We start from the raw sequence: 23,987 nt of genomic DNA, 5'->3' as shown, positions 1-23,987 counted from the left end.
CTTTTAAAAAACTGAAAAGAAAAAAAAATCAACTTTTTCAAGGCAGGTCGCATTACTGCGGCTAATAGTCTAAGGAAGTTACTAAACAAAAAAATAAGACAATCACTTTCTCATTATTATAATGATAAAGTCAAAGATCTCTGTTATTACAAGCCCAAGCAATCCTAGAGAACAATTAAGGATATGTGTAAACAAAGTTCTTCCGACAATGATGTTAATCTCACTGAACCCCCTACTACGATTGGCAGATATCTGAACTTGTATCTTTATTTCACCATACAAAGTCTCAACCAGTTCACTCACTTAAGTCCGACTCGTCCTCACACTACGTCAGTCCCCTTTATTTCTCCCTCTGATGTTATAAACAAAATTCTTGAGCTTAGAAAATCATGTATTTGTCCCTTGGACATCCCAGTTGACTTAATTAAAGCCTTTTCGGAGAAAATTACTGAGCCTTTATCAAATATTTTCAACCACATCACAAAATGTGGTAAATTCTCATGTTGCTGGAAACAAGGTTTTATAACACCTGTCCCTAAAAAATGCACCAGTCTGACTTTCGCCAACATTCGCCCCATTACGCTCACTTCTGTTTTTTCCAAACTTTATGAAGGTTTCCTCTGTGACTGGCTTAAGGATAAAATTTGTCCGCGTATTGACACCCGGCAGTTTGGTAACTTAAAGAAAACTTCCACCACCCATTACCTTGTGCACTTAATGCATACCATTGTAAGTAACCTTGATAAACCAAATGTCTGGCTGAACCTTGTCTTAGTTGATTTCCAAAAAGCTTTTGACCTGGTTGACCACACCATACTAATTCGTTCACTACTGGTTAACTTTAAACTTGATCCTCTGTTAGTAAATATTGTTCAATCGTTTCTTTCAAATAGATCCCAAGTTGTTAGATACAAAAATATTTTCTCTTACCCCCTCCCTATATATTGTGGAATTCCTCAAGGAACCTTATTGGGACCACTTTTATTTCTAGTCATGATTAACGATATTGGTAAGGAATTCCCCCAAAGGTGGAAATACGTTGATGACTTCTCGATCCTAGAATTAGGTCACAGGAACATTAAAACTGACCCCCTTGATATTCTATCATATATTGTGGATAAAGCTAAGGACCTAAAGATGAAAGCAAAGTCCATTCATTCAAGGATAATGACAATAAATTTATTGAAATCTATTCCCGCATTTCATGTCCCTTTTCCCCCAAATATTTCTGTGTCCTTTAAATTACTTGGGGTTACAATTGGGGTTCCTTTAAATTACTTGGGGTTACAATTTCCTCTAATTTAAAGTGGGATATCCACGTGAAAGATATTGTCCGTAGAGCTAATGCGTCCATGTCTCTCCTTAAGCTCTTGAATAAATTTAACATCCCCCCATCCCATTCTTTAAGAATTTATACTTCCTTCGTCCACCAGCATCTTGAATATGCTTGTCCAGTTTGGCATCCTGGCATCTCCCATGACGAATCAGAAAAAAATGAATCTTTTCAAGAAAGAGCCCTAAGAATAACTTTTAAAGAAGCTATGGTACCATATTCACTCCTTTTGATCAAGGCCAAGCTGGAAACTCTTGAGCACAGGAGAGGAACGCTGTGCCTCCGTTTCGCAAAAAATGCAATAATAAACCCTCGCACGGAAAACATTTTCCCCAAAAGACACTCCCCATCCAGACACCGCCTGCCACGTACTGTCTCTGAACCCATCCCTATCTTGTCCCCCATCGGTTGTTCTACCTTCAGATATGAAAAAAATCTTTGTCCCCTTCATTACTGATCAAACAAACCACTAGTTTTTTTTCGTTTTTTTTTTTTTACTGGTGATACCCATGCTGGTGTCCGTTTGGCTTTTCCGTTCCCTACCCTTTTTATATATTCTCTTTTAAACCTTTTTAACATTATTATTATCTCAATTTTCTTTTTTGGTTTTGTTTTAATTTGTGCCTTTTTAACTTTCTTACATTTGACACTTTTTGTTTTTTAGAATAATGAATGGCTTTGCCTTTCTGATATTGTTGTTTTTGGCATTGTTTAGCCAGTTTTTTAGTTGTTGTGCTATTTCTATGTCTTTTTTTATTATATGACCCCGAAATGCGAATTCGGCCCTTCGGGGCTTGTGATATAGTCATTTTTCGAAATAAATATCTTATCTTATCCCTACTGAACATTCCTAAGTGCATTTTAGTAAAAATTTAGTCAATTTACAAAATAAAAACAACATTAAAGGTCAATAATTTTATTTATCAAGAATTACCAGTTTTTTAATTTTTATTTTTAATTAATGCTTGATTTTAGGGATCGTATTTTTGATCACGCAGCACGTATCACTTCCTTTGATGACGAAATAAAAAAAAATTAAAGAGAACTTTATTATTTTTGCAAGCGAGATGCTTCTCTAAGTCTGCACCTAAAAAATGAAAATATACGAAAAAAAAGACACAATATAGCACCTTTAGGAGGCTACGCGGAAAATTCAGTGGGGAGGGCAAAAAAATTGATAATTTGAATTATAGATGCCAAGAAATTCCACAAAGTTTAGGATTTCAGGGGAGGTGCGGGCAGCGACGGTTTTGGGGAGGGAGGAGAGACAGAAGGAGTACTTACCCTCGGCACAGAAGTCTTAGGGGCGCAAAATTTCAAACAAACAGTTCACCATTTATAATCATTTTGTAATTTTTGCAAATTGTATTTTTATTAAATAAAGTAGAGGGCGAAGTTAGCAGTAAATATAAGCAAATTGAATCCGAAATTTTTATTTTCCCATATTTTTCACATATAAAGTAAGTCAAGTCAGATTTAAATAAGTGAAAATTTTTTTTAGTAAATCAAAATTCTGTTGATAATTGATGGCCTGAAATTTTTGGGAGACAGACTTGAATTGAAGTTATTAAGTATTTTGCAGTAGGTTGCATCAAGACATGGCTAATTGTAGACAGAGAAAAGCCAAGACAGATAGTCCAAGTAATTGATCGAGATTTTGCCCCGGGCGCAAGAGAGGCCGGAACCGCGACTAGATGCGGACCCCAGGTCCTCCTTGTTTACGTCCCTGAGTACCCTCAATTCCTTCCAGTCCTTGAATACCTTCTAGTCCTTCTAGTCCTTGAATACCTTCAAAATCTCTAAGGATTTCAGTTTTCCTGTTCTTCAGCTAATGTAATCAAGCTGTGCATATCTTTGCGAGCACTTGACCCCTACACAGTTCAAAGAAAAGACAACTCGTCTTGGAAGAAAAGAGGATAGCTAGAGGTTAAAGTTAGGCACCATCTGCATATCAGGAATGAAGGTAAAGCAACAAAATAAAACGACTTACTTCTTTACACTGAATACAAGCAAACGCCGGCATTTGTGCTCTCTGGGCTTTCTTGCGCACGACTTCTTCCCGGTATTGATATTTTATTTCTGATCCTTTCTTGGGTATCCTAAAAAGCAAAAAAGTTTCAAATCAATACAAATCTAATATTTTATCCCTAAATAGAGACATACAGACATGCGCACACATCTTCAAATGCATAAGTGGTAACATACGTGCTCCAGCACAACCTATGTAGACGACTTTAAATATCTACTGCAATTAAAAAAAAGTGAATAACATAGCATTTCATTAGGAGGGGGAGGGCGATTTTTCCAGACGGTTTAGAGGACCTTTCCCAGGAATAAATTGAGGATATTGACTAAAGATGAATTTTTTTTTCGTATTTTGGCCCTAATAGGATAGATCACCAGATCCAAGAAGAGTCAAGAGAACCCAAAGTCAAGAAGAATGTTTTTTCAAATTCCATATTATAAATTTTTAAGATAACATTTTAGTAAGAGAACAAAGTATTAAAGCCTAATATTTCTTCAAAATGCCTTAAGAATTCAATTTAGGGAATTATTAGAGATAGTAGCTTAAAAAGTCATTAGAAGAAACATAGAGTCCTTCGTGGATACTAATTTGGACTGCATCCAATTTCGAACCTAAGACTCAACGAATCTGAATACATTTCATGTATTCCAGAGAGAATTTCTTATTTTCTATATTGACCACTCTGCAGATCTGTTTTGGATTTTCCCACCCCATAAGTCTATTACTGTTTTCTTTGGAAGAAGATGAGATTTATAACAGGTCATTTTCAGATTTTGGAAATAGCAAAATTGATAAAGTATGACTTCTTCTCTGGCTTTTAAATCTCTAGGAGAAGGATAATAGACTCCCAAAGTATGTTCTAACTCAAAATTGTCTACACGAAGTTTGTCCAAATTAAAAAATCAGGACCATTTTGTTAAGAGAACTTTTATGGGAGTTCAATGTTTCGGCAGACCAATGAATCGGCACTTGAAAAAAGGTTCCCTATTTATATTTATAAAAAGAGTATATTTTATCATGGCTGCACACGGGTCCGACCATTAGAAGAATAGGGTCTTAGGATTTTTCTTGGGCGCCGGGGGTGTCAAAAAAGAAGAAAGTTTATTTTTATGCATTAATGTTTTAGGAGGGAGAGGTATTTTGGACCAATAGAAGAAGGAGAAGGAGTCCCCCTTGTGTGCAGGTGTGTGTTAAATCCAAATATGTGTGAATTCTTGAATACCAAATATTTGAAGAAAAAATGACCAAAAATAAACAAAAAAGAGCAAAAAATGACATTCACAAAATATGACACTTTTCTGGCTAAAACCCTAACTTAGCCTCCTCTTCCGTGGAAAAAATTGTGCACGCTCTAAATTCATCCAAATTTGATTGTAATAGTTATTCATAGTAAATAGACCTGCCTATTAAATATACCGGGTATGGTGAATATACCTGGTTTATTTGGCTAGTGTTTCTTTTCCCTTGCCTTTGTAACAAGTAATTTCTTTCTCCTTTAAATAAGCTGCAAAAAAAAAAAAAAAAAAAAAAAAAAAAAATCAGCCGCTTATCGGTTATAAAGTAGACATTTTTTTTTTAGCGAAGATCCATTTACTTGATTTAAAAAAATATCCCATAGTGTTCAAAACAATAACTACCCTAATAAACAACCAACGGTAATAGCCTAATCAATAAATTATCAACAGGATAAACAATCGCTTTTCGGGCACAACTTTTATTATTATATCACCAAGCTCATATAGCAATCCAAGAAAAGAAGAAAATGGATTTACATATACCTCAGTAATATAGTGCCTTATGGCAACTGTAGAAGAAATGCCTTATGATGGAAGTGTACAGAGACAATAGGCTGGGACTAAGAAGTGCTAGTAACTACTTACTATGGACATGGTCTGGTAAAGATATGAGGCGTCAAAAGCCAAAATGTATGGGGGAGGGGAGGCAATGGTATTTACCGACTGACTGGTCATTTTTACCAACTCATTTGGATGATATTACTATTAGAATTCCTTATTTTTTGTTCTCTGCCGGCTGAGACTGATCTTCCTTTATTCAATTTACTTCATATATTTCTATAAACCCATTTGCCCCAATGTAAACAAATTGAGTCAGTAAAATATAATAGCCGATTTTTTATCCCAACACCTCTAACGAATTAAATCAGTTATGGTTAGAAACCTAGGAAAATTTTGTGCCTTATTTGCATAATTTATGACACATTCTCCCCTTGCATAGCTGATTAACGCTACGGCCTACGTTGACAAAGGCGATGCAGAGGAATCTAACTGCTTATGGGCAATTAGATGACGCATCCAAAGCGAACCACTTTCAGCTATTCAAAATCGGCCGCATTTCAATAGGCCCGTTCTTTTGCACTAAGATCTTACATATAAAATCTCACATCTTTCTGCAAAGATTTCCTTTCTTTTAACTCATCTTTGTGCCATATAGAACAATGATGAGAGAACTTTGATGATATTCTCATCATTGTTCTTAGACCGCTGATCAGAGCAGAATGATGAAAGACGTTTGCAAAAGAACGCCATAAGATGTAAGTTCTTAGTGCTAAGATTTCACTTTTAACCGTTCTTTGTCAAAAGATGTAAGATATTAGCAAATAGATGAGTAAAAGAACGGCCCTAACGTTTTCCCCAGAGAATTGCTTGCGCCTTTGAGTGATTAAACAAAAAAAAAACAGGTTTTTTCAATTGAAAGTAAGGATCAAAATTAAACGAACAGATATGATAACGATATGGGGAGGGTACCCCCCCCCCCACAATACCTCGCTCTTCACGCTAACATTATTTAAATGTTCAAAAAGCTATCTTTTTCTAATTTAACAAACCTTGTGTTTCACTTTTTGTTCGTAAAGCATTGGGATATAAAGTCATACTTTAGCGTAAGGAGCGAAGTATTTAAGAGGGGGAGATACCTAAAAATTCCCCTAGAGAAAATTTGCCTCTAGAAAAAATGTCTGTTTACTTCCCAATAACAAAAGTTATGTTTAAGCAATAGGCAATAGGCAATAGACTTTTTTTAAATTAAAGTTAAAACGAACAGAAATTATTCCCTATATGAAAGGTGCTGTTCTCTTCTCAACGCCTCGCTCTTTAAACTAAAGTTTGACTCTTTTTCAACTCTACTTTTTAAACCAATAAAAACTTTAGCGTCAAGAGTGAGGCGTTGAGGGGGGGGCAATCCCTTTTCATACAAGGAATAATTTTGTTTTAAGTTTTAATGTTGCTCTTCACTTTCAATAAAAATAACTTGTTTTTTTATTATTTAATTTCTGGACGTTTTCAGCTAACGCAGGTTCGAATTTGGCTCACCGTACATGAAAAGTTAAAACAAAATTTGCAAATTGATTTTGGAAGATTTATTCCTTATATGTAGGGTTGCACCCTCCTTATTAACTTACTCTTTACACTAAAGCTTTTAGCACTTTTAAAAAAGCTTCCTATTCTAATTAAAAAGCCCCCGTGTTTCAGTAAACGCTCTTAAAAAATTGGGAAAAACAGTCAAACTTTAGCGTAAAGAGCAAGGTATTAAGAAGGGGGACACCCTTCAAAAATGGAGGGGGCAACCCTCCCAATCAAGGAAATCTCCTTCGGCGAAATTTCATTCAACGTGAAGTAAACCTTCCCCCATCAAATTCCCTCCAGACAGTTCCATCTTCGCTAAGAAACCCCTTCCCCGTAAAATTGCTTGCGGAAGATTCAGCCTGAAAAATTCTCCTTAGCATTCTTTCATTTGAATAAGACTTTAATCTCTAATCAGTTTCTCGATCACTCCAGAAATGCCCCCTTCCATGGAAAATCTTTCCCAGAAATCAAAACATACGGAAAATAGCCCCCAGATAATTCCGCCGGAACATTTCCACATGAAAAATTGGTATGTTCTTATTGACATGTAAAAATGTAGTATTTGTTCTTAGAATATTTATAATATTCAATGCTACTACTACTACTGCTAACAACTCACCGCTGCACCAAGCCGGCTGAGGCCAACACAGCAACGCACGCTCCCCCTCCATCCCAATCTATTCAAACCCTCCCTCTTTACACCCTCCCACGATGCTCCCATTTCCTTTAAATCTTTCTTTATGACATCCTCCCACCTCACCCGCGGACGACTTTCTTTCCGTTTAGCCCTAGACGGTTGGCCAAAAAGGACAATCTTTTGCAGTCTGTCATGATTCATCCTCAGAACGTGCCCTAGCCATCTCAACTTTTCTCTCATTATAGCCGTAGAAATCGGAATTGAACCAGACTTTTGTTACAGCCTATTTTTTGAAATACGATCAGTCAGCCGGGTACCCAGAACAATCCATAGGCAATTTCACTGGAAAACATCTAGTAAAACTTCAGAAGTAAGGAGAGACCCGGCTCAATAGTAACCGAAACTCTAAAAAACGGGATTTTGATACCAATAGATACACCAAAAGAGTAGGATTTTTGTGCTGATTTCAAAAATATAAGTTTCATCAAGTTTAATCTTACCCATCAAAAGTTACGAACCTGAGAAATTTTGCCTTATTTTCAAAAAACAGGGGGAAACACTCCCTAAAAGTTATAGCATCTTAATGAAAATCACACCATCAGAGAACACTACTGTAGGAATTTCAAGCTCCTATCTGCAAAAATCTGAATTTTTTGCCAGAAGAAAGATCACGGGATGCATGTTTTTTTTCAGGGGTGATCATACCGACCCAGTGGTCCTAGAGTATCGCAATTTGGACGGAAATTAAAAATTCTAGTGCCCTTTTTAAATGACCAAAAAATCGGAGGGCAACTAGGCCACATCCTAAGCTCATTTTTTCCCCAAAGTCACCCGATCAAAATTTTAAGATAGCGATTTTGTTCAGCATAGTCGAAAAATCCAATAACTATGTCTTTGAGGATGACTTAATCCCCCACAGTCCCTAGGGGAAGTCTGCAAGTTATAAACTTTGCCTATTGTTTACATATCGTATAGGTTATTGCTAAGTATACAGACGTTTAGAGGGGGGATTTTTTCTGGTGGGGGAGAGGGTTCCGTGGCAAGATCTGTCCATGGAAGAACTTTTCACGGGAGAAGGGAATTTTCCATGAAGGGCACGCCGGATTTCCAGCATTATTTAAAAAAACGATCAGAAATTATATAAAACAAACTAACAAGTTATTTTAACTGAAAGTAAGGAGCGAAATTAAAACTTAAAACGAACATAAATTATTACGTATATTAGGGGGTTCATCCCTCACCAATACCTCGCTCTTTACGCTAAAGTATTTTTAGTACTTCCAAAAGAGCTACTTATCATAGGAAGCGCGCTAGCGCTGCCAAAGTAAAGAACGATGTAGGCACAATGTGTTTTTTTTTTTTTTTTCTCCATACCCGGGCACTTCGTATCGAAGGAGTTGTCGTAGAAATTTCGAAAAGGGCTCATTTGATTGGAAATTGGAGTGGCTAGTGCCCTTTTTAATAGTCGAAAGTGATTGGAGGGCAACTAGCCTCCCGCCACGCCCACCATTCCCCCAAACATCCAATCAAAATTTTGAGATAGCCATTTTGTTCAGCGTAGTTGATTTCCAGATAGAAAATATGTTTCAGAGGAGGACACTCCCCCACAACCCTCAGGGCAAGGGTTTTAAGTTATGCCCTGAGGGCATATAAGGTTTTTATAGAAGGCGCTGTCGTAGAAACTTCAAAACAGGCTCATTCGATTGGAAATTCGAAGGGCTAGTACCCTTTTTAATAGTCGAAAGTGATTGGAGGGCAACTAGCCACCCCCTCCCCCCACGGCCATCATTCCCCCAAACACATCCAATCAAAATTTTGGGATAGCCATTTTGTTCAGCGTAGTTGATTTCCAGATAGAAAATATCTTTTTGAGGAGGACACTCCCCCACAACCCTCGGGGCAAGGGTGTTAATTTATGCCCTAGGAGCATATAAGATTTTTATAGAAGGCGTTGTCTTAGAAACTCCAAAAAAGGCTCATTCGATTGGAAATTCAAAGGGCTTGTGCCCTTTTAAATAGTCAAAAGTGATTGGTGGGCCACTAGCCCCCCCCCCGCCCATCATTCTCCCAAACACATCCAATCAAAAGTTTGAGGTAGCCATTATGTTCAGTGTAGTTGATTTCCAGATAGAAAATATGTTTTTGAGGAGGAAACTTCCCCAAAACCCCTGGGGCAAGGGTTGTAAGTTATGCCCTGGGGGCCTATAAGGTTTTTATAGAAGGCGTTGTCGTAGAAACTTCAAAAAAGGTTCTTTCGATTGGAAATTGACAGGAACAGTGCCCTATTAAATAGTTGAAGCTGATTGGAGGGCAGCTAATTCACCTCTCAAGTCCACCTTGACCCAAACACACCCAATCAAAATTTTGAGAAGGGCTTTTTGTTGAACGTAGTTTTAAGTTCTGTAAATTAGGTCTTTTAGGATGACAACCTCCTCAGAGCCCTCAGGACAAGGGTTGTAAGTTATGCCCTGGCGGCATGTAAAGTCTTTATAGAACGCGTTGTTGTAGAAATTTCAAAAAGGGCTCATTTGAATAGAAATTGAAATGGCTAGTGTCCTTTTTAATAGTTGAAAGCTATTGGAAGGCAAATATCACCCCTTCCACGCCCACCCTAACCCCAAACACATCTAAACAAAATTTTGAGATAGCCATTTTGTTCAACGCAGTTAAAATTCAGGAAATTATACCTTTGAGTAGGACACTCCCCCCTGAGTCTTCAGTTCACGGGTTTTGAGTCACGTCCAGGTGGTATATACGTTTTTATTGAAATTCTTATCGTAGAAACTTGAAAAAGGGCTCATTCAATTTGAAACTCAAACGTCTATTGCCACTTTTAATAGTCGAAAGTGATCTGAGGTCATTTAGCTCCCCTCTCTCACCGACCTTTCCCTCACACACATCCAATAAAAATTTTTAGATTGCAACTTTGTTAGTTGTTGTGGATTTTCAGATAGAAATTGTATTTTTTAAGAGGGAACTCCCCCACAGCCCTCAGGGCAAGGGTTGTAAGTTATGCCCTGGGGGCATATAAGGTTTTTACTGAACGCGTCGTCGAAGAAACTTCAAAAAGGGCCCATTCGATTGGAAATTGAAATGGCTAGTGTCCTTTTTAATAGTCGAAAGCGATTGGAAAGCAACTAACACCGCTTCCACGCCCACCATTTTTCCAAACATATCCAATCAAAATTTTTTGACAGCCATATTGTTCCACGAAGTTTAAAGTACAGGGAATTATACTTTTGAGCTGGACACTCCCCCACAGTCTTCAGGGCAAGGGTTATAAGTTATACCCTGGGGACATAATAAGCTTTTATTGAAATGCTTGTCGTAGAAACTTGAAAAAGGGCTTATTCGATTGGAAACTCAAAGGGATAGTTCCCTTTTAAATAGTCAAAAGTGATTTAAGGGAAACTAACCTTCCTCTCACGTCCACCCTTCCTCTCAATACATCCAATTAAATTTTTGAGATATCCATTTTATCCAACGCAGTTGAAAGATTTGGAAATTAGGTCTTTAAGGATGACAACCCATCCCCCCCACAATCCTCAGGGCAAGGCTTATAAGGTTTTTATTAAAAGCTATGTTGTAAAAACATCCAAAAGGGTTCATTCAATTGAAAATTGGAAGGGTTAGTACCGTTTTAATAGTCGAAAGTGATTGAAGGGCAACTAACCCCCCTCTCACGCCCACCTTTTCCCCAAACACATCCAATCAAAATTTTGAGATATCCATTTTGTTCAACGTAGTCGAAAGTTCAGGAAATTAGGTCTTTTAGAATGATAACCCCATCAGAGCTTTAAGTGCAAGGGTTGTAAGTTATGCCCTGGGGGCATATGATTTATATAGAAAATTGTTGTAGAATTTCGATAGGGGCTCATTTGATTGGAAATTGAAATTACCCTTTTTAATAGTTGTAAGCAAGTGGAGAGTAATTAACCCCCCTCTCACGCCCTCCATTTCCCCAAACCCATTCAATCAAAGTTTAGAGATAGCCATTTTGTTCAACATAGTTGAAAGTTCTGGAAATTATTTATTTAAGGATGACAAACCCCCCAGAGTCCCCAGGGCAAAGGTTTTAAGTTATGCCCTGGGGGCATATAAGGTTTATAATGATAGAGTTGTCGTAAAAACTTCAAAAGGGGCTCATTCAATTGGAAATTGAGAGGGATAGTGTCCTTTTTAATAGTTGAAAGTGATTGGACGATAACTAACCCCTCTCTCGCACCCACCATTCTCCCAAACACATCCAATCAAAATTTTCAGATAGCCATTTTGTGTAACGTAGTTAAAAGTTCTGGAAATTAGATCTTAGAGGATGACAACCACCCTTACAGCCCTTAGGGTAAGAGTTGTAATTTATGCCCTGGAGGCATATAAGGTGTTTATAGGAAGTGTTGTTGTAGAAACTCAAAAAGGGCTCATTCGATTGGAAATCGAAAGGCCTAGTACCCTTTTTAATAGTCGAAAGTGATTGGAAGGCTTGACATTTTTATGGTAAAGATCGATGTGGGTATAATGTATTATTTTTTTGTTGTTGTTGTTGTTGAGACCAGGGCACTTTGTATCGAAGGAGTTGTCATATGAACTTCGAAAAGGTATCAATTGATTGAAAATAGATAGGTTTGACGCCCATTTTATTAGTCGAAAGTGGTTGGAAGGAAACTAATCCCACACCCACGCCCATCCATCCAATTGACATTATGTTTAAAAATTAAAAGTTGCCATAAGATTAAATAAAAATGCACTGTGTTAATGATAATTCCCAATAAGGCATCTCAGCAGTATCCCAAGAACGACTGAGGGTATATGTTCCAACTTTCGGGGCTGCTTCTGCTCTTAAAATTTGACCAAATCAAAATAGCGTAAGTGTATCCAAGCTATCAAAGAAAGTAAACAGATTTTTTTGCGAATGGTATCAAGTTTTCCATTTCAGGTCAACTAGAGGAGGTATGAAACTAAATTAAACACTACTTTTTGTGTCCAGATTTTTAAAAGGGTGCATGTTGTTAAAAATTGCTGAAAATTTTTCTCCAGCATACAAATATCAGGCCAAACTATAAATTCTTAAAAAAAATTAAAAGTATATTTAAAGTATAATTTTCTTTTTCTCTGAAAAGACTATGTCAATATAAAACGAACAGAAATTAATTAAAAAAAACTTTTTCCACAAAATAAGTTCTTCAAAGATTAGTAAAGAGCTACATTAAACAAAAAATTAGCAAAAATAAAATTAAATAATCTACCAAGCGTGAAACTACCATAAATCAGCATCGACAAATAAATGTAACCCTAAACGAATAGAAATTACAATGAATAACGTAATCAAACTTGAAACGTGAAGAAATCAAGATGAGTATGTTTTAAACCTCCTATGTCTTCCCAAGGCCAGAACATAATTTAAACTTTACTGAAAAAAATATATATTTTTTTACTTTTATAACTTTAATAAATCAAATAATTTTAACATTTTGATTACTAAATATCAGTATATGTGTATTAAATTGACGATGCACATTCATTTGTATTTTTTCAGTAAAGCGCAAATTTTGTTCAGGCCTTGGGAAGTCTTTTCAGGGAAAAAGAAAATAACATTTTAAATCTTTTCGTTTTTTAAGACTTTATAGTTTGGCCTTCTATTTGTATGCTGGAGAAAAATTTTCAGCAATTTTTAACAACATACACCATTTTAGAAATCTGGACACAAAAAGTAGTGTTTAACTTAGTTTCATACCTCCTCTAGTTGACCGGAAATGGGAAACTTGATACCATTCGCCAAAAAATCTGTTTACTTTCTTTGATAGCTTGGATACACTTACACTATATTGATTTGGTGAAATTTTAAGAGCAGAAGTAGCATCGAAAGTTTGAACATAATACCCTCAGTCGTTTTTGGTATACTGCTGCGATGTCTTATTGGGAATTAGCATTATCACTGTGCGTTTTGATTTAATCTTAAGGCAACATTTAGTTTTTAAGCATGATGGGCAAATGGGAGGGTGGGAGAGTGGGAGTAGAAGGGGGATTAGTTGCCCTTCAATCACTTTCGACTATTAAAAAGGGCATCAACCCTTTCTATTTTCAATCGAATGAACCCCTTTCCAAGTTCCCATGACAATTGCTTCGATACAAAGTGTCCTGGTCTAACCAACAGCAGCAGCAAAAAATATTACTAATCACTTTCTACTATGAAAAAAGGCACTAGCCTTTGAATTTAGAATCAAATTGGCCATTTTTGTAGTTTTTACGACAAAGCCTTCTATAAAAACCTTACATACGCCCAGGGCATAACTTAAAACCCTTGCCCTGAGAGTTGTGGGGGAGTGTCCTTCTCAAAAACATATTTTCTATCTGGAAATCAACTAGCGTACGCTAAACAAAACGGCTATTTCATAATTTTTATTGGATGTGTTTGGGGGAATGATGGGCGTGGGGAGAGGGCTAGTTACCCTCCAATCAGTTTCTTCCATCAAAAAGGGCACTAGCCCTTTTAATTTCCAATCAAATGAGCCCCTTTTGAAGTTTCTATGACAACACCTTCTATAAAAACCTTATATACCCCAGGACATAACTTAAAACCCTTGCCCTGAGGGTTGTTGGGGAGTATCTTCCTAAAATACATATTTTCTATCTGAAAATCAACTACGCTGAACAAAATGGCTATATCAAAATTTCGATTGGATGTGTTTGGGGGAATGATGGGCGTGGGGGAGGGGCTACCTCCCCTCCAATCACTTTCTACTATTGAGAAGGGAACTAGCCCTTTGAATTTCCAATCGAATGAGCCTGTTTTGAAGTTTCTACGACAGCGCCTTCTTATAAATCCTTATATGCCCCCAGGGCATAACTTAAAACCCTTGCCCTGAGGGTTCTTGGGGAACATCCTCCTAAAAACACATTTTCTATCTGGAAATCAATTACGCTGAACAAAATGGCTATCTTACAATTTTGATTGGATGTGTTTGGGGGAATGATAGGCAGGGGGACTAGTTGCCCTCCTATCACTTTCGACTATTAAAAAGAGCAAACGCCCTTTGAATTTCCAATCGAATGGGCCTGTTTTGAAGTTTCTACGACAACGTCTTCTATAAAACCTTATATGCCCCCAGGGCATCACTTAAAATCCTTGCCCCGAGGGTTGTGGGGGAGCGTCCTCATCAAAAAGATATTTTCTATCTGCAAATCAGCTACGCTGACAAAATGCCTATCTCAAAATTTGGATTGGATGTGTTTGGGGGAATGATGGGCGTGGGGGGGGGGGGGGCTAGTTGCCCTCCAATCACTTTCGACTATTAAAAATGGCACTAGCCCTTTGAATTTCCAATCGAATGAGCCTGTTTTTAAGTTTCTACGACAACACCTTCTATAAAAACCTTATATGCCCCAAGGGCATAACTTAAAATCTTTGCCCTGAGGGTTGCGGGGGAGTGTCCTCCTCAAAAACATATTTTCTATCATCGAAATCAACTACGCTGAACAAAATGGCTATCTCACAATTTTGATTGGATGTGTTTGGGGGAATGATAGGCGGGGGGGGCTAGTTGCCCTCCAATCACTTTCGACTATTAAAAAGAGCAAACGCCCTTTGAATTTCCAATCGAATGAGCCTGTTTTGAAGTTTCTACGACAACGTCTTCTATAAAAACCTTATATGCCCCCGGGGCATCACTTAAAACCCTTGCCCCGAGGGTTGTGGGGAAGTGTCCTCCTCAAAAAGATATTTTATAACTGCAAATCAGCTACGCTGACAAAGTGCCGATCTTGAAATTGCGGTGTGATGTGTTTGGGGGAATTCGGGGTGTGGGGGGGGGCTATCTGCCAATTTCTTCCAACAATTAAAAAAGGCATTAGCCCTTAGAATATCGAGTCGAATTAGCCTGTGTTGAAGTTTCTAAGACAACACCTTTTATTAAAGCCTTATATGCCACCAAGGCTTAATTCAAAACCCTTGTTCTGAGGGTTGTGAGGGAGTGTCTTCCACGAATAGCAATTTTCTATCTGGAAATAAACTGCGTTGAACAAAATAGCCGTCTCATAATTTGTATTGGATGGGTTTGGGGGAAAGATGGGAGGTGGGGGGGTTAGTTGCCCTCCAATCACTTTCGACTATTAAAAAGGACACTAGCCCTATAAATTTCCAACCGAATGAGCCTTTTTTGAAGTTTTTACGACAACGTCATCTATAAAAACCTTATATGCCCCCAGGGCATAACTTAAAACCTTTGCCCCGACGGTTGCGGGGGAGTGTCCTACTCTAAAACACAATTTCTATCTTGAAATCAACTACGCTGAACAAAATGGCTATCTAAAAATTTTGATTGGATGTGTTTTGGGGAATGATATGCGTAGGGGGGGGGAGGGGGCTAGTTGCCCTCCAATCACTTTCGACTATTAAAAAGGGCACTAGCCCTTCGAATTTCCAATCAAATGAGCCTGTTTTGAAGTTTCTACGACAACGCCTTGTATACAAACCTTATATGCCCCTATGGCATTACTTAAAACCCTTGCCCTGAGGGTTGTGGGGGAGTGTCTTCCTCAAAAACACATTTTCTATCTGGAAATCAACTACGCTGAACAAAACGGCTATCTCAAAATTTCCATTGGATGTGTTTGGGGGAATGATTGGCTTGAGGGGGGGGGGGACCTAGTTGCCCTCCAATTACTTTCGACTATTAAAAAGGGCACTAGAACTCTCGATTGCTAATCGAATGAGCCCCTTATGAAGTCTCTACGACGACCCCTTCTATATGAAGTGCCCAGTTTTAAAGAAAAAAATTAATAAACAGTTTATTGTCAACATTAATCTTATGTGCCACCAAGGCATAACTTATAACCCTTTCCCTTGAGGATTGTTGGGGAGTTTCTTTCTTTAAAAGACATTATTTAATTAAATACCAGCCACATTGAAAAAAATGGCTATCTAAAATATGTTGATTCGATGTTTTGGGAGAAATGATGGGCGTGGGGGGGGGGGGATAGTTGCCCTCCAATCACTTTTGACTATTAAAAAGGGCAAATTTCCAATCGAATGAGCCCATTTCGAAGTTTCTACAACAACTCCTCCTATACAAAGTCCCCGTGTATGGATAAAAAAAAACAAAAAACAACCCATTGTGCCCACATCGTTCTTTACTTAGGCAGCGCTAGCGCGCTGCCTATAATTAAATAAAAAAAAACAAAGTTTTTTTTAACTAAAAGTAAGGACCTACATTGAAACTTTAAATAAACAAACTTTCTCCATTTTTGAGAGGGCTCCAACCTCTTAAGCCCCTCTTTCTTTACGCTAAAGTTTGACGTCTTTCTCAATTCTTCAAGAATGACTTAATAGATTAGGGTCGTTTTATTATGATAAAAAGCTTTGTCAAAGCAAAAGAGATTTTAGTCTAACGAGCAAGGAATTTAGAAGGGTTTAGCCCCACTCATATGTGAACCAACTTTCGTCTTTTTAAGTGGTGTTCTGTATTTAAAGTTGAAAAAACTTATTTTTTAATCAGATCAAGCCTGAAAATCCGGCTCCCTCAAGGTGGTTTCAGGCACCATCCCCTTTCCCCACTCTGCACCCACCGACACTCTTTCATAACAGGTGATTGCATAGGGTAAAGGCACCGATGATTCGACAGTGCAATTTCGGAACCACTGTCGAAATTTTCCTTCAAAACGGGATAGCTCTGCTTAGCCGTGACTTAGAGCGCATCTCTTGGAGCCGTCGTTATAATTCGACGGTGCGAAACGTGGACACTATATCCGGTACACCCAGATAAGAAAAGAAAAGTCAATTTGGTCAGTTTCCTGTTTTCGAAACGAAAGGAGCTCCCGACAATTTTTCAGGTATGTAATGTTCAAACTGTCATTACTTGATTATTTATTGCAAGAATAAGATGGGATAAGCGCCAATGTTTCGAGATACATCTGATCTTCTCTGAAATGTAGCCACATTAGCTTTTTCTTGATAAAATTAAATGAAAATGGCGACGGAAATTGCATTGTCGAAACTAGGTTCCAAGTGTCGAAAATTCTTGTTCGATGTAGTGGAATACCAGACGGACTAAAAATGTTCCTTCAGCCGTATTCAAGCGTAAATATCGCCTTCTATCAAGGGATTTATTTGTTTGGCGAATATCTTGTAGTAGCCTTGTTAAAATTTTGGACAGACAGCAACAGGCCCTGTCGAAATATAGGTGACTTTGTCGAAACTTCACTGAACATGTAAAACAGATGAGAAATAATAGGTGTCGAAATTCCAGGATCCACTGACGAAACCATAGACACCATAGCTGTCGATTTAAAGGTGCTTTCTGCGCAACGAGAGATTTTGATGATTATTATTTCTAATAATATTTCAGATGAAAGAACATTTAAACAAAAGGTTTTTTTAAACTTTGAAGTTTTACTTACAGACACTGTATTTTTCCATCATCTGAGGAACTGCCACTTGGCCTCATACCATGCAGGGGCGTAAATTGCTATGGGGCAGGCGGGGCAGTTGCCCCCCCCCAGACCTCGTTTTGCCCCCCCCCCCCCCAGATTTTTTTAGATTATTCCCTTATTTATCCTTCATCCGAATCAAAAATACAAATTTTATCGAATACAAAATCTTATACAAAATGACACGTAGGCCTATGTATTGGACAAAACTAAGAATCTGCATATGATAATAAAATCCACTAAATCAAATAAACTTCTTAAATTTCTTGAAATCCACTCCTGTTTTCCTAGACCCTATCCCTTCCGAAATGCTAGTGAAACAATTTTGTTATACTAAATTTGTTACACTAAATACTATTTGTATTTAATAGTGTATATTAAAATTTTTTGTACCGATTTTGTTATACCAAATACTACATACTTGAAACAATTTTTTTAGTTTTATTACCTCTACTTTTTCCATATTCTTTTATACTTTTATAGATTAAATGAAGTTGAAGAAAAACAAAGAAACAAGAAAATACGTGTCAAATACACCAGGTTCCGCCCACAGGTATTCCCCAAGTATTTAGACGGGTGTCAAATTCGGTTCTAACTTGCGTTGTAAACAAGTAACTTTTTTGTTATGTTGAATTTGTAGGTGAAAATGTTCTAATTTCGGAAAATTGGAGTGTTTTACCCTTCCCAGACAAGACTTCAAACTTCTCATCAAACAGTTAGATTTCTAGATCTTTTTCTTACATACTGACACCCTTTTCAAACCAAAAGTCTTTAAATTAATTCTGCTAGAGTAGAAAAACTGGTTTTTTTTACAAAACCTGTTAAATCATCTGTTCGACACCCAATACGGGTGTCGAATTGGGTTCCGACTTGCGTCGAAAACAGGTAACTTTTTTGTTGTGTCGAATTTGTAGGTGAAAATGCTATAATTTCGGAAAATTGGAGTTTTGTACCCTTTCCAGACAAAACTTCAAACTTCTCATCAAACAGTTAGATTCCTAGATGTTTTTCCTACATAATGAAACCCTTTTCAAACCAAAAGTCTTTAAATTAAGACTTCTAGAGCAGAAAAACTGGTTTTTTACAAAAACTGTAGAATCATCGGCACCTTTACCCTATTAACAAAAAAACTTATTATTCTTATTAAATGGCCATTTTGTTTCAGGAGTCGTTCTTAAGGAATTTAGATACAAAGTATAAACTTTAGCGCAAAGAGCAAGGGAGAAACCCCTTTCATATATGTAATAATTTCTGTCCGTTTAAGTTTTGATGTTGCTCCTTACTTTCAGTTGAAGACACTTTTATAATTTAGTTGCTGGTTGCTTGTAATAACACGGAGAAATCTGGCCCCCACCTCCGTGAAAAATTCCTTCACCCACGGAAAAAATGCACCGTGGAAAGTTGTTTTCACAAATGCCCTCCGCCCTTTCCAGGGAAATTCCTCCCAAACAATTCCATTCTAGCTGAAAATTCCACCTGTAAAATTTCTTGCACATGATCTGGGGTGAAAAATTTTTCTTAGCGCACTTTCATTTGAAAAAGACTAATTTCTTATTATTTTCAAAACAATGCCAGTAATCCCCTTCTCGGTGGAAAAGTTTCCAGCAAAAAGGCAGCAAAAGGGTGTTTTTCAGCAAGTTTTTTTTGGAGTGGGGGGGGGGGGGGGTACAAAAAAAAACTTTAAAAGCGCATCCAAAATGTGAAATTGATATCTACTCCCTTAGGATTTCTGGGAATATTTCTGGTCTACGCTGTTAATATGAAAGTAAATAATAACTCTAAACCCCAAAATGAGCAGAATTCATTCCGTAGAGGAGGACTGTCTCTTCCATACCTCCACCTCAAGGTCGAAGAAACTTCGGGATGTGCTCATTGGATCAGAAATTGAGAGTTCCACGACTTTGCGTGGCGGTGGATTTTTCCGGGGGGGGGGGATCCGTGGAGGGATATATTCTGGGGGGTATTTTCCGCAGAGTATTTTCTGCAGGGAGGTGGGTATTTTATAAGGTGGTTAACGCCAGCCAAGCAAAGATAAAAAAAAAAGGAATGCTAATTTTTATAATAGAAAAGACGCATCAAACGAGGCTCAAACGATGTTCAATGCAGATAGAAACCAGGAAAAAAAACAGAAACGTCTAACAATAAGAAAAAAGGGATTGCGACTAATCAAGTGAAGAAGAGAAGGTGAAAATCAAAATTGTTAGTCATTAAAACCAAAAGTAATTAAAATCTAACCTGTATAAGGCTGGACTCTTATTACCTGGATTTGGTTGGAGTAGCTGACAGAAGCGCATCCAGGATTTTTGTTCGGGGGGGGGGGGGGTTACTAATTTTTTTATGGGGGGGGGGGGTTACATAAAAAACCTCAAAAAACGCATACAAAATTTGTTTATGTCCATTTTTGTTACGTTTTTACGAGTCAAACAAACATTTCGGGGGGGGGGGTGTAAACCGGGTAACCCCCCCCTGGATACGGCCTTGGTAGCTTAAATACATTTGGTCTGCTTTTTTGTGAGGGAAGGGGGGAAGGATCAATTTTTTTGGTTTTCTTTTTAAAAAATGTTGTTTCTAGTTTTCTTATCTCTTCTTGCATTATTCTTGTTGTTCTGTTCTTCTGGTTTCGTATCGCTTTTGTTTTTATTCTGTTATTGTATTAATATAAAAGAATAAATAAATCTTAAAACGAGTATAGCTTAAATTGAATATGTAAATCAAGCTTAAAGCGAACACAAAAATTTTACTATTGCAGCATAAATGAAACCCAAAACGAATAGAAACTAAATAAACAATCAAAGCAAACAAACATACAACATGTACTAATATAAATGAATAAATAAACCTTAAAACGAATAAAGCTTTAATTAAATATGCGAATCAAGATTTAAACGAACAAAAATCAATTCAAAGAAGAGTATGGGTACTGCCTCCTTCCCTAACTTTAAAACTCTAAACCCTACTGCGTCATTGGCACTTTACTGAAAATTGCGCTTTATTCCAAGATTTTCTTACGTACTTAGGCTATTACAACATTGAAACTAAAAAATGAAATTACAGTAAAGCCAAATTTTGAACTGATGAGCTGTTCAGCAGTTGATATCATTATATATCAAATATTTAGTTTAACCTTATTTCTTCCCAAGACCATTCCCGACAAATTTAGTTTCACTACAAATAAGAATTTTGCTACTGCCTCCTTTCCTTATTTTAAAAATCTAAAGCTTACTGCGTCATTGGCGCTTCACTGAAAGCGCATTATCACAAATATTCTCTTTTCCAGTTATTACAGCATTGAAATGAAAATACAGATTACACTATTAAAATTTTATTTATTCAATTTATTTATTATAAGAACAATTTTGCTTTTTTTAATTTATTTATTCGATTAGAATTAAACGTTTAGTCTCCTTATAGTATTTTAAATGCTAAATGTATATTAAATGCATTCAATACCTTGTAGCAATTAAATGTTTCTCCTTGTACTATAAAAATATTACAATCAGATGCATACTGATACAGAATTTTAGCCCACTACGCCACTGAACACGTGGGCGGTTCTGACAGACAACAAGCTGAACGTAATCGATGAAATCATGTTCCAATCCAGGTTTTTAGCCTGCTGGTAAAATAGGTTCTGACTATAACTGAAATTACTTTTTAATTTGACAATACTTGTCTAGCAGTTAAGAGCACGTATGCGACCCCGGGTGTTGAAATTCCTGGAGGAGAGATTTCCTTGTGTCAAACAAGCAAAAAAATAACGATATCTTCCATTGACTGAATCCGCAGTGAAGCTTTTCAGGAAGAAGCAACTTACAGAGAAGAGCTAGAAATTTCTTTTCCATTTTAATTATTTCATATTCAGTAAATATTTACTAACGATATAATTTTATACTTAGAATACAATCTGTGGTCCATTTTAACTCTTCAATATCTTATTATTCTTTGTCTGAAACTCATTTGTACCGATGCCCGAGAAGCGGTGGCATTGTTTACCAATGTCACCATAGTACCGCAGTACGAAGTGGCCACCCTCGCGCCCAGGAAATGAATACTTACCTTAATGCGAAACCATATTCAAGTTCAGTTTATAATTAAAGGTGTTGTATTTTGTAACTAACTTCCTATTCTGGTCGTTTTGTTTTATATCTGCTGAAGAAGGTTCCAACAAGTTGACTAAAAATAATTGGATCAGGGGTTCCAATTTATGAAAGTGTAGGCTGGGACAAGGATTTAAGAAAAACTTAAATATAGATAAAAAAAAAGTCTTTCAATATCTAGGGAAAGGGGGCAATTTTGATTTTTTCAACAAAAATATCAGAAACTGGTATTTTTCAAAAGCTTGGGGCATTTGACTCCTCCTAACTAGCACCCCTGATTTGGATTTATATTTTTTAAATTTAACAAACTCAAAAAAGTTCACGTATTCTTTAAATGATTTATCTACAACTGAAAAAAAGCAAAAAGTGCTTACTTACTTATCAAAATCATCGTCACTTTGATCCTCGGAATTCAAAAAGTCATCAGCTTCATTCTGTTTGCGTCTAAGGGTAGTCGCAGGCTTTAAAATACTAGAGCCTTGTGTTTTTTTTATCTTCCCATCAAGGGTTAACTTCGTTTGTCGATAACGGGCAGATTTCGAATTACATTTCGCAGGGGAAAAACTAAAAGATCCTACGGATTTTTTTTCACTTAGCTTTATTTTTCCACCCTTCCCTTTTTCTAACTTTTTTGAAAGATCTTTCGAATGCATCTCGTCAGTTACATTACTTATGTCTTTTAAACATTCTTTTGATTTTTCAGGGATATATTCCTTTTCTTTCCCCACTTCTTGGTTTATATTCCCTGCTTTTATTTTCAGCTCTTGCAGGATTTCAATTGTTTCTTCTTCCTTAGCCACTGTTACCACTCTTTGAACATCTCGTCGCCTCTTATTATTTAATAAGCTGGGACTTTCGTTATCCATTCCATTAGAATCTTCGCGACAAGTTCTTTTCAAAGGTTTTACTTTACTATCCTTCGAAACGTATCTTTTTGAAGGGGATACCTCTTTCAGATATCGGGAATGATTACTTTTCCCTGGTGACCGGAAAGGCGATATAGATACGTCCCCTGTGCGATATGCCTTTTTCGAGATCGGTGTCATTTCAGGTTCAGATGTAGTTGTTGCATTTTTTCCTTCTGAGAAAACGTCAATGCATTCTGTTTCTGGAACTAAAATTAGTTGTTTTCTTCTGACGGTATCGTCTATATCTGACTCTTGCAAAGTTATTTCAATTTGGCCATCACAAGATCGTCCAAAATTTAGACCTGAATAGCTTCTTTCATCTGATAGATTTGACACAGATTCGTCACATTTTTGCGCTTCAAAAATGCTTTCCACCTTTTTCAAAAATTCTTCATATAGAACATCAATTCTCTTCATTACTTTTTTACATTTGCTGCAAGATAGGCCCAAATTTGTATAGGTACCTGGAAATAAGCAACATATAAATTCCACTATAAAAGGTATACGGCACAGCGTATACACACATTTTATACAAAAATATACAAAACTAAAAAGTCATGAACCAAATGCACTAAAAAGTACATGGATACATAGTACATAGTAGCCTATACTGAACATAGTTGCTTATGCCACTATCTAAGGATAGTATTAGGTAATCCTTTGACTACCCATATACCAAACAATAATCTGTCTGAAAAAAGGGGTTTCTTCACATTTTCTTAGGCTATGATGAAAGATGGCTAGGCCATATTTTACAGATGAAGGATAACAAATTGCCCAAGATAGTGCTTTTGGACTTCCATTTGGGTCTAAATAAAAAGCAGGTCCCCACCCCCACCCCAGGGGTAGGAAGAGCTTGTAAGGCAGGATTTACAGGAAATTGGAATTTCATGGAAGTGGGCAAAGAGTGAAGATTCAAATAGAATAGAGCAGAGAAAAAGCACCCTCAGCTGTATTGGCCTTAGGCAAAATAGTGCTGCACTGAGTTACTAGTAATAGTAGAGGTTGCATTTGCATGAATTATACTCATTTACAGACTTTGGAATTTTCTTTGACAATGTTGATGTTTTAAGAGAAGGCGAATTAACCAGAGCAACAACCTAAGGTGGATTATGTAAAGGTTACATCGAACGTGCTAAATTGCATTATTGTTAAATTTATTATTTGGTAGACGAAATCATAAAAAAAACTCTTGAATAAAA

The 23,987-nt window shown here is 37.0% G+C and overlaps 1 protein-coding gene across 3 annotated transcripts in view; it reads right to left on the bottom strand.

Annotated features, from left to right (window-relative positions):
* The window catches only part of LOC148951585 (uncharacterized), a 41,388-nt gene that overhangs the window by 6,305 nt on the left and 11,096 nt on the right, over positions 1-23,987 (bottom strand). For all 3 annotated transcript variants that reach the window (XM_089090348.1, XM_089090350.1, XM_089090349.1), the window contains 2 exons: positions 22,256-23,249; positions 3,324-3,432 (listed from right to left, as the gene is read on the bottom strand). In XM_089090348.1, coding sequence (XP_088946474.1) covers positions 3,324-3,432; positions 22,256-23,249 — 1,103 coding nt within the window. The remainder of the gene's footprint in view (positions 1-3,323; positions 3,433-22,255; positions 23,250-23,987) is intronic.

The sequence above is a fragment of the Artemia sp. Qi Xiang Cuo genome, chromosome 6 (assembly GCF_049724085.1).
Source record: "Artemia sp. Qi Xiang Cuo chromosome 6, ASM4972408v1, whole genome shotgun sequence".
Taxonomy (NCBI): Eukaryota; Metazoa; Arthropoda; class Branchiopoda; order Anostraca; family Artemiidae; genus Artemia; species Artemia sp. Qi Xiang Cuo.
The sequence above is the reverse complement of the archived record's forward strand: the minus strand, read 5'-3'. Positions and strand labels throughout refer to the sequence as shown.